Raw genomic sequence first — 16222 nt, forward strand, 5'->3', positions numbered from 1 at the left:
GTGAACGTTGTTTGCCCACATGCTGTCCACAGGCACTTCAAGGTTGTGTGGACTGTGGACGCAAACTTAGGTTTATTTGATGTGCTTTCTGCATTGTTCGTGTATTCAATGAGTGTTCTCATTTTGTCAGTATATTGTGTATCTGTGTTGGTACCATACTGGCCTAAAATAACTCATCTAGATTCTTCAGTAGAGACTGAGTGAACTTTGTTGAAAAATAGATACAGCCCAGCTCAAGTTGAGTATTCTATGTATGTATGCATGCATGTATGCATGTATGTATGTAATGTGTGTGTGTATATATATATATATATATATATATACTGTATATATATGTAAATATATATATATATATTATATATATAAATATATATATATATAAATATATATACATAAATATATATATATATATATATAAATAAATATAAATATATATATATATATATATATATATATATATATATATATATATATATATATATATATATATATTAAACATTAATTCTCACTGGTGGAGACCTCTTTTATGTAGTTACGACAATCAACTTTTAACGTATTCCTTCACCCATGAAATTCAAATCGTAATTAGATAAAAATTATTTCCATCTTATAAATTGTTATAATTAGGTTGAGGGAGACTGACATTAGGTTTTTAGATTAATCAATACAAAAGTGTTAAGTATAAATATCATTATTATTATTATTATTATTATTATTATTATTATTATTATTATTATTATTATCATCATCATCATCATTATTATTAGCTAAGCTACAACCCCAGTTGGAAAAGCAAGATGCTATAAGCACAAGGGCTCCAACAGGCAAAAATAGCCCAGTGAGGAAAGGAAATAAGGAAATAAATAAACGATAGAAGAAGCAATACAAAATTGAAATAAACTAGTTTTAAAAATATTAACAATATTAAAACATATTTTTCGTATATAAACTATAAAAAGAGACTTATGTCAGTCTGTTCAACATAAAAACATTTGCTGCAAGTTTGAATTTTTGAAGTTCTACTGATTCAACTACCCGATTAGGAAGATCATTCCACAACTCGGTCACAGCTGGAATAAAACTTCTAGAATACTGTGTAGTATTGAGCCTCATGATGGAGAAGGCCTGGCTATTAGAATTAACTGCCTGCCTAGTATTACGAACAGGAAGATTTATGGCATGTATTATAAAGTATATTTCAGTTTAGGTTAGCAGTTCATAAAGCTGCAAGTGGTAATAAATCTTACTGCAAGGTGATAAAGGCAATTTATTCACCTCATTATGAACACTTCTGTATTAATATTATATTCAATTTTGAAGTCATTTGCCTCTAAAATCCATAAACTTATAATGTCCAAGAACTATTCCCTTAGATATTTCATTTTTGTTGAGAGAAGATTTATTCCTTATTCGCTGGAGAGTTATGGGGTCCTTTTGACTGGCCAGACAGTACTACATTGGATCATTCCTTTCTGGTTACGGTTCATTTTCCCCTTGCCTACTCATACACCGAATCGTCTGGCCTATTCTTCATAGATTCTCCTCTGTCCTCATACACCTGGCAACACTTGAGATTACAAAAAGATTCTTCCTCGCTTAATGTGTTAATTTTTCAGTGGTTACTTTCCTCTTGGTAAGGATCGAAGTGATTCTGTAGCTATGGTAAGCAGCTCTTCTAGGAGAAGGACACTCCAAAATCAAACCATTGTGCTCTGGTCTTGGATAGTGCCATAACCTATGTACCATGGTCCTTCGCTGTCTTTGGGTAGAGTTCTCCTGCTTGAGGGTACACTCGGGCACACTATTCTATCTTGTTTCTCATCCTCTTGTTATTTTTAAGTTTCTATAGTTTATATAGGAGATATTTATTTTAATGTTGTAAATGTTCTTAAAATATTTTTTCTTTTCCTTGTTTCCTTTCCTCACTGGGCTATTTTCCCTGTTGGGGCCCCTTGGCTTATAGCATCTTGCTTTTACAACTAGGGTTTGTAGCTTAGCAAGTAATAATAATAATGATAATAATAATATAGGACGCCGATCAGGTCATCCTTACCATTTACCCTTCAGTATGAATTATAATATACAGATCAGTTTTTACATATGAATTTCTCTCCTAAAAAAAAAATCAAAGAAATATGTGATTGTTTTGTTGCATTCAGTGGTGTAATTCATTTTTCTGATTTCAAGTTCATTCATTAAAAGTCCCAATGAGTTGCAATATTGAATGTTGTTGCAACAAACTGCAGTGACGAAGCATTTAATGCACAGATTATGTGAGCATTGGCTTGTTTTTATTTTTTCCTCCACATCCTGTCTGGAAACTTTACCCTGAGAGAGAGAGAGAGAGAGAGAGAGAGAGAGAGAGAGAGAGAGAGGAGAGAGAGAGAGAGAGAGAGAGAGAGACCCAACCACAAGCAGCCATAACTGAAGTTGACATTAACTTTTAATTATTTGTTCTCGTAGATGGAATTTATAAAGAGAGAGAGAGAGAGAGAGAGAGGAGAGAGAGAGAGAGAGAGAGAGAGAGAGAGAGAGAGAGAGAGAGAGAGAACCACAAGCAGCCATAACTGAAGTTGACATAACTTTTAATTATTTGTTCTCGTAGATGGAATTTATTGAGAGAGAGAGAGAGAGAGAGAGAGAGAGAGAGAGAGAGAGAGAGAGAGAGAGAGAACCACAAGCAGCCATAACTGAAGTTGACATTAACTTTAAATTATTTGTTCTCTTAGATGGAACTTCATGACTTTCGATCAAATAGTTTTTTTTTTTTTTTGTATTTCATCTTTGATCATAAAATCAATCAAGAAGCCGGATATTGAGGGTCATTATGAATAAGCACAAAGTTAATGTGGACATTTAATTATATCAGCATCAACATTTCAGTGCAATTATGCACGAATGACAAAATCCAATTAAGTCCACTAATTAAATTAATCTTGGAAGATTTTTCTATTTTTTACAAATTAACACTTTTCCGTGACCTTGTCGTGATGCAGCAAAATTAGCGTTACTTAAGTCTTTGGGATTAGATAATTTAATTTAAGAGAATTAAATTCTTTTCATATGCTGCTTCGTTTGAATTTTTTTATTTATTTCGGCATTTAAAAATATATTGCAAATTTTGTGTATTAAAGGTTGAAAGGTCGGTCATGAGTGGCAGAGGCAAGGGACAGTGACATTCCCCTATCGAACAGGACAATGCCCTTGAGACTGACCATATATGCATATGATCGGCGCTCAAGCCCCCCTCTCCACCAAAGCTAGGACCAAGGAGGGTCAGGCAATGGTTCTCCACCCAAGCTAGGGCCAAGGAGGGCCAGGCAATGGCTCTCCACCAAAGCTAGGACCAAGGAGGATCAGGCAATGGCTACTGATGAATCAGCAGATAGATATATAGGCCCTCCCCCCAATCCTTAGTTCACAAGGATGGTGAGGTTCCAGTGACCAAGGGAACTAACGAGTTTGAGCGGGACTCGAACCCCAGTCTGGCGGTTACCGGTCAGGGACGTTTTAAAGGACATTGACATGTATGCCAGAGAACTTCAAATCAATCAATCAATCATTCACATGTATTGCCTGATTATCCTAGTCCAAAGTTCTAATGAATGATGTGTGCCTGGTCGCCCAAACATTGATATTTTTAATTCTGCCTGCCACACCCAACTTTATTTTAAAAACACGAGTTTTTGAAAAGCTACTAACGTTTTCTCAATTAAAATATACGTAAAAAAACATAGGAATTTTGTAAAGCAACAAATAGTATTACCATCTCTGGAGGATAAAAATAAGATATATTGCTTCCTTGACAGCTAGATCAAAATATCCCTCATTTCTCTGTCCTAAGAATCTTTTTAAGCCTTACTGATACCAGAGTGCTACAAAATGGTAATCTGTGTGGAGTGAGGAAGAGTTCCTACAAAAGTGAGCCACTTTAGAGAATTGAATTTCAGTTTCCTTTGTTTATTATTTTTAGTCGGCATTTGAAAATATAAGGCACAATATGTGTGTTAACTTACAATTCATGTTATAAAGGACCTTTAAATGCATCACCAGACTATCTTATTACAAAGTTTGTAATAATAATAATAATTATTATTATTATTATTATTATTATTATTATTATTATTATTATTAATTGCTAAGCTACAACCCTAGTTGGAAAAGCAAGATGCTATAAGCCTAGGGGCCCCAATTGGGAAAATAGCCCAGTGAGGAAAGGAAACGAGGAAAAATAAAATATCTTAAGGACAGTAGCATTAAAATAAATATCTCCTATATAAACTATAAAAACGAAGTATGACTGTCCTAACAGTGAGATTAAGATATACCGCATTTTTTTATTAAGATCATTCAGTGGAGGAGTGGGAATTGTTATAATGTGGTAAAAAATAAGTTAAAAAGATCTTTCTATGCCTTGGCGATGCTCGAAATGCTACTAAATGGAACTCTATACGAAATGGAAGCTGAGAGAGAGAGAGAGAGAGAGAGAGAGAGAGAGAGAGAGAGAGAGAGAGAGATATAGAGAGAGTGGCCTGGTGGTAGCGTCCTTTCCTCGTAATTGCCAGACTGGGGTTCGAATCCCGCTCAAACTCGTTAGTTCCTCTGGTCGCTGCAACCTCACCATCCTTGCGAGCCAAGGATGGGAGGTTTTGTGGAGCCTATAGGTCTATCTGCTGAGTCATCAGCAGCCATTTCCTATCCTTCCTTGGTCCTAGCTTGGGTGGAGAGGGGTCTTGGGCGCTGATCATATGTATATATGGTCAGTCTCTAGGGCACCGTCCTGCTCGATAGGGCAATGTCACCGTTCCTTGCCCCCTGCCATTCATGAGCGGCCTTTAAACTTAAAAAAAAATGAGCCACTCTAGAACATTCTCTTTTATCATATGTTGTAATAGACACCTTTTTGTGTCCCCGTTCCAGCGCTACTCGTGAAAGCGAAGCCGTTTTAATCTCCTGCCATTGTTTCTTCTTTGATGGTCCTACGAATTTTTCCAGTCACGCTTCCCGGACCCTTTTTAGCGAAGATCCGCGACTTAGATTTCATGCGCAACAGAAAGGGGTTACTGCTACTAAATTTTCCATTCGCCTCTTCCTATTGTAGACTGCCCATATTGGTAAAAGTATTAGTATTGTTGTTGTTGTTGTTGTTCTTATTATTATTATTATTATTATTATTATTATCATTACTACTACTACTACTACTACTACTACTAATACTATTACTACTTGCAAAACTACTACCCTAGTTGGAAAAGCAGGATGCTACAAGCCATGGGTTCCAACAAGGAAAACAGCCCAGTGAGGAAAGGATACAAGGAAAGATGAAATATTTTGTGAAGAGTAACAACATTAAAATTAATATCTCATATATAAACGATAAAAACTTGAACAAAAACAAGAGGAAGTGATATAAAATAGAATAGTGTGCCCAGGTGTACCCTCAAGCAAGAGAACTCTAGTGTAAGTATAAATGAAAAGGTAGGCCTTCACCAAACTGGATAGGATCCAAAGAACTAAAATATAGGATGAATGAAAGTGAATCTAATATAAAAACTGAATTGCCTGGAGATTCTGCAATCATGGTAAAAAATATATATATAAAGAAAAAAAACTTAGACCATTGATCATCTCGCCACAAAAACTGCTCTGCTAAGTTTTTCAACTCGACTGGCCGATGATATGTCCACCTTTAAGTGTGTGTGTGTGTGTGTGTGTGCTTTGAAGTAGGTTAGCGACTTCTACAAGTGACCTATGCTAAAAAGTAACTTGTACCCCAGGTTATATACTTTTGCAGTCTCTTAATAAATCAAAGAATTATTATTATTATTATTATTATTATAATAATAAGCTAAGCTACAACCCTGGTTGGAAAAGCAGGATGCTATAAGCACAAGGGCTCCAACAGGGAAAAAATAGCCCAGTGAAGAAAGGAAACAGAAATAAACTATAAGAGAAGCAATAAATGGTCAAATTAAAATGTTCTAAAGAACAGTAACAACATTAAATTAGATCTCTCAGATATAAACTATAATAAACTTTTAAAAAACAACAAGAGGAAGAGAAATAAGATAGAACAGCGTACCCGAGTGTACCCTCAAGCAAGAGAACTCTTTAACTCAAGACAGTGGAAGGCCATGGTACAGAATCTATGGCACTACCCAAGACTAGAGAACAATGGGTTGATTTTGGAGTGCCCTTTCTAGAAGAGCTGCCTTCCATAGCTAAAGATCAGTGAGATTAGAATATTTTGAAAATTTTACTATATAATTAAGATAGAATGTTCAATCTAGCGTGATAGGTATTTGTAGGTATGAATATTTCGGTCCGTATTTTAATGTTCATTATTGATAGTTAATTTGATAATAAACTATACGAAGAATGCTATTTTTTAAAGACATTTAAATTTCAATTTGTCTCTTTTGTGATTGCATTGGCAACTGCCTTTTTTTTCGTTGCAGAGTTAACCCTGAATTCATTAATTACCCCCAAGGTATGTTGAACTTTCAAGCACATTTTGCTATATCTTTTTTTTAAATTGCTCTAACAGCCTTAATTTTCATCATAGAGAGGTCAGGTTGGTCTCATTCTTTTGGACATTGCCTGAAGTTTCTCATAAAGTTATCAAAAATATGCAAAAACATGTAAATAACAGTGTTTTGCAAGAACGTACCGGTACGTCCATTGGGGTTGAAAGGGTTAAAGAAAATTTTTAGAAGAACGAAAAGGGAAATATTAACAGTAAAATTCCTCATTACGCAGATTCGACATACGTCAGTTTCAGCCTTATATTTCTCATCGTAAAGTACATACATACATATACCAAAGGCACTTCCCCCAATTTTGGGGGGTAGCCGACATCAACAATGAAACAAAACAAAAACAAAGAAGGGGACCTCTACTCTCTACGTTCCTCCAGTAACCAGGGACTCAGCCGAGTTCAGCTGGTACTGCTAGGGTGCCACAGCCCAACCTCCCACATTATCCACCACAGATGAAGCTTCATAATGCTGAATCCCCTACTGCTGCTACCTCCGCGGTCATCTAAGGCACCGGAGGAAGCAGCAGGGCCTACCGGAACTGCGTCACAATCGCTCGCCATTCATTCCTATTTCTAGCACGCTCTCTTGCCTCTCTCACATCTATCCTCCTATCACCCAGAGGTTTCTTCACACCATCCATCCACCCAAACCTTGGCCTTCCTCTTGTACTTCTCCCATCAACTCTTGCATTCATCACCTTCTTTAGCAGACAGCCATTTTCCATTCTCTCAACATGGCCAAACCACCTCAACACATTCATATCCACTCTAGCCGCTAACTCATTTCTTACACCCGTTCTCACCCTCACCACTTCGTTCCTAACCCTATCTACTCGAGATACACCAGCCATACTCCTTAGACACTTCATCTCAAACACATTCAATTTCTGTCTCTCCATCACTTTCATTCCCCAAAACTCCGATCCATACATCACAGTTGGTACAATCACTTTCTCATATAGAACTCTCTTTACATTCATGCCCAACCCTCTATTTTCTACTACTCCCTTAACTGCCCCTAACACTTTGCAACCTTCATTGACTCTCTGACGTACATCTGCTTCCACTCCACCATTTGCTGCAACAACAGACCCCAAGTACTTAAACTGATCCACCTCCTCAAGTAACTCTCCATTCAACATGACATTCAACCTTGCACCACCTTCCCTTCTCGTACATCTCATAACCTTACTCTTACCCACATTAACTCTCAACTTCCTTCTCTCACACACCCTTCCAAATTCTGTCACTAGTCGGTCAAGCTTCTCTTCTGTGTCTGCTACCAGTACAGTATCATCCGCAAACAACAACTGATTTACCTCCCATTCATGATCATTCTCGCCTACCAGTTTTAATCCTCGTCCAAGCACTCGAGCATTCACCTCTCTCACCACTCCATCAACATACAAGTTAAACAACCACGGCGACATCACACATCCCTGTCTCAGCCCCACTCTCACCGGAAACCAATCGCTCACTTCATTTCCTATTCTAACACATGCTTTACTACCTTTGTAGAAACTTTTCACTGCTTGCAACAACCTTCCACCAACTCCATATAACCTCATCACATTCCACATTGCTTCCCTATCAACTCTATCATATGCTTTCTCCAGATCCATAAACGCAACATACACCTCCTTACCTTTTGCTAAATATTTCTCGCATATCTGCCTAACTGTAAAAATCTGATTCATACAACCCCTACCTCTTCTAAAACCACCCTGTACTTCCAAGATTGCATTCTCTGTTTTATCCTTAATCCTATTAATCAATACTCTACCATACACTTTTCTAACTACACTCAACAAACTAATACCTCTTGAATTACAACACTCATGCACATCTCCCTTACCCTTATATAGTGGTACAGTACATGCACAAACCCAATCTACTGGTACCATTGACAACACAAAACACATATTAAACAATCTCACCAACCATTCAAGTACAGTCACACCCCCTTCCTTCAACATCTCTGCTTTCACACCATCCATACCAGATGCTTTTCCTACTCTCGTTTCATCTAGTGCTCTCCTCACTTCCTCTATTGTAATCTCTCTCTCATTCTCATCTCCCATCGCTGGCACCTCAACACCTGGAACAGCAATTATATCTGCCTCCCTATTATCCTCAACATTCAGCAAACTTTCAAAATATTCCACCCACCTTTTCCTTGCCTCCTCTCCTTTTAACAACCTTCCATTTCCATCTTTCACTGTCTCTTTAATTCTTGCGCCAGCCTTCCTTACTCTCTTCACTTCTTTCCAAAACTTCTTCATATTCTCTTCATATGACTGACCCGTAAAGTATTAAATAAAAAAATTAAATCCACTTACCAGTTTTCCCAGCCTTACATTGTTTTCTACATTGTATTATTATCATTATTATCACTTGTTAAGCTCCAACCATAGTTGGAAAAGCAGATGTTATAAGCCCAAGGGCTCCCACAGGGGAAGTAGCCCAGTGAGGAAAGGAAACTAGGAAATAAGAAAAGTAATTATCAGTTAAAATATTTTAAGAACAGTAACAACATTAAAATTAATATTTCATATATAGACTATATAAACGTTAACAAAATAAGAGGAAGAGAAATAAGATAGAATTGTGTTGCCGAGTGTACCCCTCAACCAAGAGAACTCTAACCCAAGACAGTGGAAGACCTTGGTACAGAGGCTATGGCACTACAATGAAGTGCGGTACTGTACTCACAATGTACAATTTTGTACTCTATATAGTACTGTGCTTCACACAGAAGCATATTTATATAGGTAGTTATCTGCTTTTTTACATAAAATAGTGGCATGTTGTAAGTACTTGTTCATGTTTAGTACGTGTATAGAGATGGTATGGGCTCCACACGGAACTAGAAGAGTTGGAAGACCCAGGCCTGCATGGCTGAGGACTAAGAATCGCGAAGTAGGAGAGGATGAATGGAGAAGTATTGAATTAAAAGCTCAAGATCGAGACCACTGCTAACCGAGGCCCTTTGCGTCAATAGGCGTAGAAGATGATGATGATAGGGATAAGACGACCCCAAATTCCAGGGCAAAATTTCTGGATTTTAGCTCGTGTCGTAGGTATAAGACGACCTTTAAAAATACGACTTGCGTCGATTTTAATCGGTTGATATGAGCGATTGCTCTCTCTCTCTCTCTCTCTCTCTCTCTCTCTCTCTCTCTATTTTTTTTTCTTTTTACTTGCTGCTGGAAGAGAGGATATTCGTATGCTGGATTTATTCATTAATTATCAACTTGGAAGTGTTTTCTTTATTTAGCAGTATTTATTAATGTTGTAGTTTTGAATGACAGAATTAGTTTATTATTCATTTTTTTGTTATAGTGTCATAATTTAATTAGCCATGAATGTTCGTAAGTTTTTTTTGTATTAATTTCCTTTGAAGATTCCAAGTTTGAATGTAGATAACCGATTTTAACCCTGCTAATATAAGGACTTTGGTTTGACTGCTCTAAAGGATTGGATAATATTGGTAAACACCCAGCTTGTATAAAGAAATTTTCTCTTCTGGATTGAGAATCGTGTCATCCTTAGGAATTCATTCCAGCATGTTAACTGCAAATTCTCTTTGTCCTTTTTCTATCATTTTGCTAAAGAAGCCGGTATGATTTGCACTTTGAAATTGCAGAGTTGAAATTCTTGTGTAGGGAGGGAAGAGATATCATATTAATAGAACTCGCTGAACTCTCCATCAAAAAAAAAAAAAAAAAAAAAAAAAAAAAAAAAAAAAAAAAAAAAAAAAAAAAAAAAAAAAAAAACCTATCCTCAATTTTTTTTAATGAGTCGCGTTTGCACTGACTCGCAACCGAGCCCTTTTAGCTCGGAAAAGTTTCCTGATTGCTGATTGGTTAGAATTATCTTGTCCAACCAATCAGCGACCAGGAAACTTTTCCGAGCTAGAAGGACACCCCTGCGAGTCGGTGTAAATCTGCCTCTCTAAAAAGAATTGACTATAGGGCTCTGTTCTGACAGACACTTGAAGCTACCACAGCTTTAAGTGTTTGGCAACATTGCTGATATCCTTTGAAGGAGAGCGATCAGTGACTCAACGACATTTCTCTTTTTTGTATATATTCTTTGTATCTTCGCTCTCCCCTCGCACTGACAGCAACTCGTATTAACCTGTCTGCCTATTTCTTGTCCAACAGGCAACCGGTTCTGTTAACAGTTAAGTAGGCAGATAGGTTAATACAAGTTTCTGTCAGTGCGAGGGGGAGAACGAAGATACAAAGGATAATGTATACAAAAAAGAGAAATGTCATTACAGTAGCATTACCACGGCTAGCAGAAAATGCTCTAGAGACTGACCATATAGCCTATACACACGATCATCGCCCAAGCCCCCTTTCCACCCAAGTTAGAACCAGGGAGCACCAGGCAATGGCTACTGGTGACCTCCCAAACCTCCCCAGCCTTAGCTCACAAGGATGGTAAAGCTGCAGATACTACAAGAACCTTTCGTCCCTGAGCGGAGACTCGAACTCCAGTTATTTAGTTTCGAAGAGAAAATAATAATATACATTGTGCCTTTACTTGGGGAGTTGCCATTTCAGGGGTTCAATAATAATATCTATTTAATCAAGTTCAATGTAATTAAAAACATTGACAAATCCCGAATACATAAAACAAATCTAATTAAGATTTCACCTTAGTGGCTTTTATAATATATATATATATATATATATATATATATATATATATATATATATATATATATATATATATATATATATATATAATATATGTATATAAATATATGTATATATATATAGTGCTAATTTTCCTAATGCATTGACCTATTCGGGTTAAGTTGAATTAAATGCCAACCGTTAGGTCAGCTGGTAGGTCGGGAAATTAATTAAAAACTCGCTTCTACACAAAGTTATTTCGCCACGTTAATCCTGAAGAGCAGTGAGCACATAGATTCTAAATTCTATTAATACCGCCATTGACTCTCATTTGACGAAAATAGGGTTCGGTCCCTATGAGAGTAGAGTGAAAAATGTATTTCTATTGAACACGAATTTATTTTTTTTCTGATTTCTTTCTTACAATGACCTATTACGGGCGAATCAAATTAATTCCTATCAGTTGGTTCAGGCGACTCGTGGTATTAAAGACAGCGGCCTTACTAGTTCAATCCCGAAGGCCTGTTAGCACACACACACACACACACACACATATATATATATATATATATATATATATATATATATATATATATATATATATATATATATATATATATATTACCCTTTGCGTCAATAGGCGTAGGAGGAGATGATGATACCCTGTGTATTTCGTGTATGTCTATATGTATTTGTATATAGCCTATGTACAGGTATGTCTGCATATATATTAATAAAGATAACTATACAGTATATGTATGCATATGATATACGTTATGAATATACATATATATATATATATATATATATATATATATATATATATATATACACACATACATACACACACCTGTATACATACAATTTCATACATCACCATTCATATCTTACACTATTAAGGCCTTAATAGCCTAATTCTATGTAAACTTTATTTCTTAACCAGGCTTACTTTCACCCAAAGGAAATTAAATTGGATCAATCATCCAGCCACACACAGGATGCGAACCGTTGCCTTTTGAGGTTGGGAGGAATGAGACAGTAACCGGTGTGTTGATGGTCACTGTCGCCAGACATTCCCAGCACCAAATGGTATTCCTACTTTCGATCAATTATGATCAAAAGTAGGAATACTCATCAAATTTTCTCTCTCTCTCTCTCTCTCTCTCTCTCTCTCTCTCTCTCTCTCTCTCTCTCTCTCTCTCTCTCTCTCTCTCTCTCTCGGATGTTCGAGCTCAATGGTATTTTTGTATCTAAAGAAAATAATGTTTAATATGCACTTCCAATAAGTTTTATTTTTGGTTACCAGCTACATACATTATTATTATTATTATTATTATTATTATTATTATTATTATTATTATTATTATTCACTTCACTTCCACTCCCAGGTAGGCTTTCAGCCTGTCAGTGGAATCAGTTGTCTTCTCCACTCAATTCTGTTTTCAAAAATACCCTCTCTTCTCAGCTGTTCAATTGTTGGCATGTTGTTCTTTGTCAAAATCTCTTCAATTCCATCCCTCCAGCGTTTACGTGGTCTACCTCTTGATCTCCTCCCACCAGGCGTCCAGTCCCATCTCTTCCTTGCAATTCTATTTCCATCCATTCTCATTAAATGTCCCAGCCATCTCAGCTGTCCCTTCTCAATCTTGTTCAACATAGGAGATACCCCAACCATCCTTCTAAAATCTACATTTCTTATTCTATCTCTTCTTGTTTTGTGCATTATTGTTCTCAGGATTTTCATCTCTGAAGCTTGGACTCTGCTCCTGTCTTTGATGGTCATTGTCCAGCTCTCTGAACCATATGTCATGATTGGTGTTAGTAATCCTTCAAATATGGTTTTCTTTACTTCTATAGGTACGTATGCATCTCTCGTAATTGGATAGAGTGCTCCAGAGCATTTATTGTATTTCATTATTCGTTCAGTAATTTCTTCTTTGTTCTTATAGCCGTTGTCTGTAAACATACACCCTAAATACTTGAATGCGTTGGTGTCCTTAATTACCGTATTTCTTATCATGATGTTCGTTGGAGCTTGTTGTTGTTTGTTGATTGTTAATATTTCTGTTTTATTAATGTTCATCTTCAGTCCAGCTTCTGTTGAACAATCGTTCAAGGCTATCAATGCTCTTTCTAATTCCTCCCGATCATATGTCCAGAAAGCAATATCATCAGCAAAAATCATAATGTCTCCCGAGATATTTATTCTTTCCTTAAAACTATTATTATTATTATTACTAGCTAAGCTACAACCCTAGTTGGAAAAGCAGGATGCTATAACCCCAGGGGCCCCAACACGGAAAATAGCCCAGAGAGGAAAGGAAAAAAAAGAAAATTGAAATATTTTAAGAACAATAAGAACACCAAAATAAATATTTCTTTTATAAACTATAAACACTTTAACAAAACAAGTGAAAAAAAAAACTACATAGAACAGTGTGCCCGAGTGTACCCTCAAGCAAGAGAGCTCTATCCCAAGACAGTGGAACACCATGGTACAGAGGTTATGGCACTACCCAAGACTAGAGAACAATGGTTTGCTTTTGGAGCCATATATCCTTCTGTTAGGGGAAAGCAAGAGCTCAATTCACCTATCAAAGCCTACACCTGTACTGGAACACTCTAGAATCAAACCATTGTTCTCTAGACTTTGGTAGTGCCATAGCCTCTGTACCATGGCCTTCCACTGTCTTGGATTAGAGTTATCTTGCTTGAGGATACACTCTGGCATTCTATTCTATCTTATTTCTCTTCCTCTTGTTTTGAGAAAGTTTTTATAATTTATAAAGGAAATATTTATTTTAATGTTGTTACTGTTCCTGAAATATTTTATTTTTCCTTGTTTCCATTCCTCACTGGGCTATTTTTCCCTATTGGAGCCCTTGAGCTTATAACATCATGCTTTTCCAACTAAGGTTGTAGTTTAGCAAGTAATAATAATAATAATAATAATAATAATATATTTTGTTAGTGTTTCAAATTTTAGAATATGTATACAAGCATTCATACATGCAGGAGAATAACAATAATTCACTTATTTTAAGGTCGAATAAAGTTGATAAACTGTTGTGCTGTTATATCATATAAAAGATATTTTCTTATAAACATTTAAGGAACTGAAAATATTAGTATAGGCACAACATACGAGACTCTGAAACTATAAATTTCTCCAGTTGTCAACACAAGTTCTTTGGGATCTTTTTTTTTTTTCTTTTTGTTTTAAGGGGAGGAGGGGCAGTAAACAACTTTGGTCTTTTAACATTATTATTATTGTTGTTGATTATGCTGTTGTTTATGGTATGTTAAATTCCTGTCAAATTTTAACGTCAATCGGTATTTGATTACCAAGTTTTACTAATTCTCTCTCTCTCTCTCTCATCTCTCTCTCTCTCTCTCTCTCTCTCTCTCTCTCTCTCTCTCTCTCTCTCTCCAAGACTGGAAGATGCAAAATACACCGGAAGATGCATTAGCAACTCTCTGGTGGATATACGAGGTGCCTCACACTGAAGGACCTGGGGGAACCCAAACAAAATATAAGGCAATAAGGCTCTCTCTCTCTCTCTCTCTCTCTCTCTCTCTCTCTCTCTCTCCCTCTCTCTCTCTCTCTCTAGCCCATTTTCTTGGATCTATTTTGTCTTGATACTCTACCTTTTTTAAATTTTATTTTTATTTTTCCTAACAATACGATTTACTCTTGATCAATTGAAAACTTAAAGTTTTATGATAATTACCAGCTGACACTACTTGAAAATGAGCATCAAAAGAAAAAATAAAAAACAAAAAACAAATAAAAGTAAAGAAAGTCCAGACGAGACATTGTGTCTAATAGCGACATAATTACGCTGATCTATATATTGTACCGCTAAGGGTTGGGGGAGGGGGAACTTGGAGGGGGGACCTAAGAGGGTGGGGGGGGGGGGTTGGGGGGGAGTGGATGACAGTTTCTCCATCATGTTTATCGTTGGGAAAATTATACTCCACTTTCAGGATGATGCAGCGGGGGAGCTGTTGTATTTAATGCAGTGAGTAAATGTAGGTTGTATACGTTGTTATCTTATAGATCCACTATCGTCATATTGTAGATGTACGATACCAGACGATAAACATGATTAATTTTAAAAGCTTCTTCATTTTTTTTTTCCATAGCATCTTGTTTTATCCAGACATTGTTTTCCTATATTAGTCACAGTGGAGTGTTACGCTGTATGGTTTCCGTGTGTTTACGTGTATGTAATCTATGACAAACCCTTATTTATTGTTACTCAAACCCTTATTTATTGTTACTCAAAACCTTATTTATTGTTACTCACGTCTTCACATGGAATATCGTAACATTCAGCGATCTTCTGATAGAGTTCCTTGACATTGGTAAACCCTGAAATAATGCCAGTGGGAGAGCCGTGAGCCTGCTGGCAGTGGAAGACAAGTTTAGGCCTCGTTACAGGTGGTTCTGGGGGCGTGGTGTGACCGTTTGTGGGCGGCCTGGAGCCCTGTTGGTAGTGGGTGTGAGTGTCGTCCACCCCGTTCGTCTTCTTGTTTTTGAAAAGTGGCATGATCTCTGGCTTTGCCTCTTCCCCAACCTACGTATACACACACACACTTTTGTAATCACTTTTTAGACACACATGCGCGCCGTATTGCACTTCCTTTGCTTCCGACGGCGTCGCAAAACTAACGGTACTTTGAAAAAAAAAACACCAGCTGCAGTGGCTGTTGCAAAAGCACTAACCGGAATGTTCGGACCGTACCTCAACACGGTCTCAGGCCTCAACTCTGACTGACGTCACCGTGTGGCGGTGGGGCGGAGTTCCGGTATATAGTTGCCCGGTCACTATTTTCTCAGAGTTTCGTTCACAGCGACGTTCCTCTCTCCGATAGGAGCCATTATTGAGTCAAAGGATTAATTCATATGGAAACAAGTTTTTACATTGTATTAATAGAAAGATATTGCAGATGTACTGAAGCATCGTTTATCTCGATTCTTCGTGTGAGAGAGGGAAATTGACCAAACTTTAAAGCGTACAAACGCAATGGCAAT

The 16222-nt window shown here is 36.8% G+C and overlaps 1 protein-coding gene across 1 annotated transcript in view; it reads right to left on the bottom strand.

Annotated features, from left to right (window-relative positions):
* kermit (PDZ domain-containing protein GIPC-like protein kermit) overlaps nucleotides 1–15975 on the bottom strand; it is a 155595-nt gene extending 139620 nt beyond the window's left edge. Inside the window, 1 exon segment of the mRNA XM_068347960.1 lies at nucleotides 15491–15975. Coding sequence (XP_068204061.1) covers nucleotides 15491–15737 — 247 coding nt within the window. The 5' untranslated portion in view covers nucleotides 15738–15975.
* Between the last annotated feature and the right edge of the window lie 247 nt (nucleotides 15976–16222).

Source organism: Palaemon carinicauda, chromosome 24 (assembly GCF_036898095.1).
Source record: "Palaemon carinicauda isolate YSFRI2023 chromosome 24, ASM3689809v2, whole genome shotgun sequence".
Taxonomy (NCBI): Eukaryota; Metazoa; Arthropoda; class Malacostraca; order Decapoda; family Palaemonidae; genus Palaemon; species Palaemon carinicauda.